The 3,595-nt window shown below is 44.5% G+C and overlaps 1 protein-coding gene across 1 annotated transcript; it reads left to right on the top strand.

The window, feature by feature from the left end:
- The first annotated feature begins 197 nt into the window (after window positions 1-197).
- LOC119345183 (wall-associated receptor kinase 5-like) lies at window positions 198-3,589 on the top strand. Its single transcript, XM_037615360.1, has 3 exons — window positions 198-1,210; window positions 1,863-2,027; window positions 2,526-3,589. The coding sequence occupies exons 1-3, from the start codon at window positions 238-240 to the stop codon at window positions 3,512-3,514; spliced, it is 2,127 nt and encodes a 708-aa protein (XP_037471257.1). The 5' UTR covers window positions 198-237; the 3' UTR covers window positions 3,515-3,589.
- Window positions 3,590-3,595: the final 6 nt, after the last annotated feature.

The raw sequence follows: 3,595 nt of genomic DNA, 5'->3' as shown, positions 1-3,595 counted from the left end.
CATCAAGGGGATACAAAACTACTCCCTCTGTAAAGAAATATAAGAGTGTTTACATCACTAAGGCAGTGATCTAAACGCTCTCATAATTTCTTTGCCGAGGTAGTAGTTATCATGAACGTTCTGGCGTCATTTCTTCGTTGGAACGACTATAAAGCAACACAGACCACGCCGTCCTCAACGCAGCAAAGCAAGCCCACGCCGTTCCCAACCCAGACCACGCCGTCCCCAACACCATCCATGCCATTCCACAGATTAGCTGCTGTACCTGTAGTACTATTATGTCTCGCCGCAGAGCTTGCCGCAATGTTCCCACTCTTTGGAGCAGCATCGCCACAACCTAGCAGTAAGTGCCAAAGAAAATGCGGCAGCGTAGACATCCCTTACCCATTCGGCATCGTCCATTCACCCGACGACGACGGTGACGACGACGGCCACTGCGCCATGAACGGCTTCGGCCTGACCTGCAACGAGACAGGGATTAATGGTGGCCGCCACAGGCCATTTGCAGCTGGCAACGTGGAGGTCGTCGGCGTCTCGCTGCAGCAAGGTCAGGCCCGGATGCTGAATGATATCTCCTATTATTGCTACAACACCACCACTCGGGAGATGGTCCGCGACGAGTGGTCGCTGGACTTCGCAGGCACACCCTACATGTTCTCTGACACCACCAACAAGTTCACGGTCATCGGTTGCCAAACCCTGGCGTACATCAACGGCGACGATGGCGACTTCGGCGATGGCGGCGACAAGTACATGAGTGGGTGTGTGGCCATGTGCCGGGGAGACGATGTGAGGTCGACCCTGAGCAACGGCTCCTGCTCCGGGATAGGGTGCTGCCAGACCGCCATCCCCAAGGGGCTGCAGTACTACCACGTGGAGTTCGACTCTGGCTTCAACACGACCGAGATCCACAACGTCAGCCGCTGCAGCTACGCGGTGCTCATGGACTCGTCCAGCTTCACCTTCTCGACGACCTATGCGACCTCGCCGGCGTTCATTAACAACAACGGCGGCCAGGCGCCGTTCGTCGTGGATTGGGCCATCGGGAACGAGACGTGCGACGTAGCCCGCAAGAAGCCTGGGTCCTACGCGTGCTTCAGCAACAACACTGAGTGCTTCAACTCGCTCAACGGACCAGGCTACATCTGCAACTGTTCCAAAGGCTTTCATGGTAATCCTTACCTGCATGATCCGGAGCACGGATGCAAAGGTACATAAACGTGCTTACTCATCCATCAATTTATTTATCCACATGCATGCATGCATGTTCCATCATCAATTTATTTATCTACTCCCTCGAAATACTTGTACTTGGAGGAAACTAGTTCATGCTTAGGCGTTATGGAGACTCTACATGTTTCTGTACAAGTTCCCCTAACTACAAGTACTTCGCTACAGAGGTAGTATACCAAATAAGATTAATTTTATAAGCAAGATTAACTTAGTGGAAGAACCGTAAATTTGGTAAAATATAATTGTCATCTCGCAAAAATATGTGTGCTTGCTTTAAAGTTTTTTTTTTCAACTGCAAACCGTAGAACAATTGTTCTACGCTATTTTCACATTAATAAGTCAACAAGATACACTCTTTACAACAAGAAGAGAAACAGCAAAGAAATAAAGTGAAAGTTGGGCTCAACCAATTCTCCTTTTCTTGGGAACATGTGATTATCTAGTGGTTCTGGTTCTCAAAGTGTTAGAATCATAGATGTGCACTAATCCATCCTTTCAAGGTATTCAAATGCTTTGCTTTGATTCTGTGTTCCAGCGCTTGCTTTAAACTAGATGAAATGGTAGTAGAAAACGTTTTGGAGAAACTGTCATTACCAATTCGTTAACATCCCCAAGTGTTAATTCTTCAGACATTGATGAATGCAAGCTCCCCCAACTGTATCGCTGCACAAATGGCGGGGTCTGCAGAAACAGGCTGGGAGGCTATGACTGTCCGTGCAAATTTAGATGGAAAGGCCACACCAAAGCGGGAACCTGCATAGATCATTTCCCTCTAGCAGCAAAGGTCGCAGTCGGTAAGTACTCTACTGCACCCCATTGTGGGTATTTTTGTTGATAGCTCATGGTGCAACGAACATTAGTACACAGCACGCTGGGTGAGATCTGTTCGAGTAGAATCTATAAACACATGTATGACATACCGACTGCTTGTACATCTCTTCATGGATGCAAGCCATATGATTGCTTCAAAGGATTTCAATCATTCAGTTGTATATACTGCTTAATTTCTATAAATGGCCTGGCTGTAATCTACGACCTACATGATTTCCTTGTCTTTTAAAAGCTCAATTTCCTTGAAGTTGTTCTACGGATTCAGATTCGGCAGTCGAGTTTCAGCCCCTTGGCGGTCTTGATTTAGATTCCTTTTTCTTCTTGTAATTCTAGTGGTAATTTGTTTTAAATTCTGAGTAGATGAGCAAAAGAAACTATCAACTTTTTATACGAAATATTTCTGCCAGAATTGTAAATACGATTTTAATGATATAAAGTAAGTTTGTTTTATGTTCATCTAGGTGCAATAGGTGGTATTCTTCTCATGTCGATAATATCGTTCCTTATTATTCTTTACAATGAGAGGAAGAAGATGAAGAAATTCTACAAAAATAATGGTGGTCCTCTATTAGAGGAAGCAACAGGCATTAAAATTTTCAAAAAGGGGGAGCTCGACCCATTTTTGAAGAATAGCAACATAATTGGAAAAGGTGGATTTGGTAAAGTTTACAAGGGCCTTCTTGACAATAAAGAAGTTGCAATAAAGAAGCCAATCAATGGTAGCGTGCGAGAGAATGAACAATTTGCAAATGAAGTCATCATCCAATCTCATGTCATCCACAAGAACATTGTTAGGCTCATTGGTTGTTGCCTCGAAGTTGAAGCCCCCCTGCTGGTCTATGAGTTTATCTCACAAGGTAGCCTCCATGGTATTCTTCACAACCACAATAACAAGGTGGCTCTCAACTTGGAGACACGTTTGAATATCGCTGCGCAGTCAGCTGATGGGCTAGCTTATTTGCACTCAAAAGCAAATATTAGAATTCTGCACGGTGATGTCAAGCCAAAAAATATACTCTTGGATGATAACTTTGTACCCAAGATTTCCGACTTCGGCATATCTAGGTTGCTTGCTAGAGACAAGGAACACACAGGATCAGTCATCGGTGACATGAATTATATGGATCCACTATATCGACGAGAAGGCCTACTCACCGAAAAAAGTGATGTCTACAGCTTTGGATTTGTGATCCTGGAGCTTATTAGTGGTAGGAGGGCCATACATTCCGAGAATAATAGCTTGTTAAAGAGCTTTCTTGAATACGATAAGAAAAAGGAAAAAATGACTGAGCTTTTCGACAAGGAAATTGCAATAACAAAAGATTTGGGGCTTCTTGATACTCTTGCAGGTATGGCCCTAAAATGCCTTAGCCTTGATGTAGACGAAAGACCAACAATGATGGAGATAGCTGAGCAGCTACTCATACTGAGCCGCTCTCGTAAGGTGTAAGATATTTGGTAGGCTGAATGTCTGTACGCTGGATTGTAACTGTGTTTCAAAGTGTTGTACTTTTAAACAAACTTGTAACAG

This window comes from Triticum dicoccoides, unplaced genomic scaffold (genome assembly GCF_002162155.2).
Source record: "Triticum dicoccoides isolate Atlit2015 ecotype Zavitan unplaced genomic scaffold, WEW_v2.0 scaffold212778, whole genome shotgun sequence".
NCBI lineage: Eukaryota > Viridiplantae > Streptophyta > Magnoliopsida > Poales > Poaceae > Triticum > Triticum dicoccoides.
Note: the sequence above shows the minus strand (reverse complement) of the source record. Positions and strands in the feature narration are given on the sequence as shown.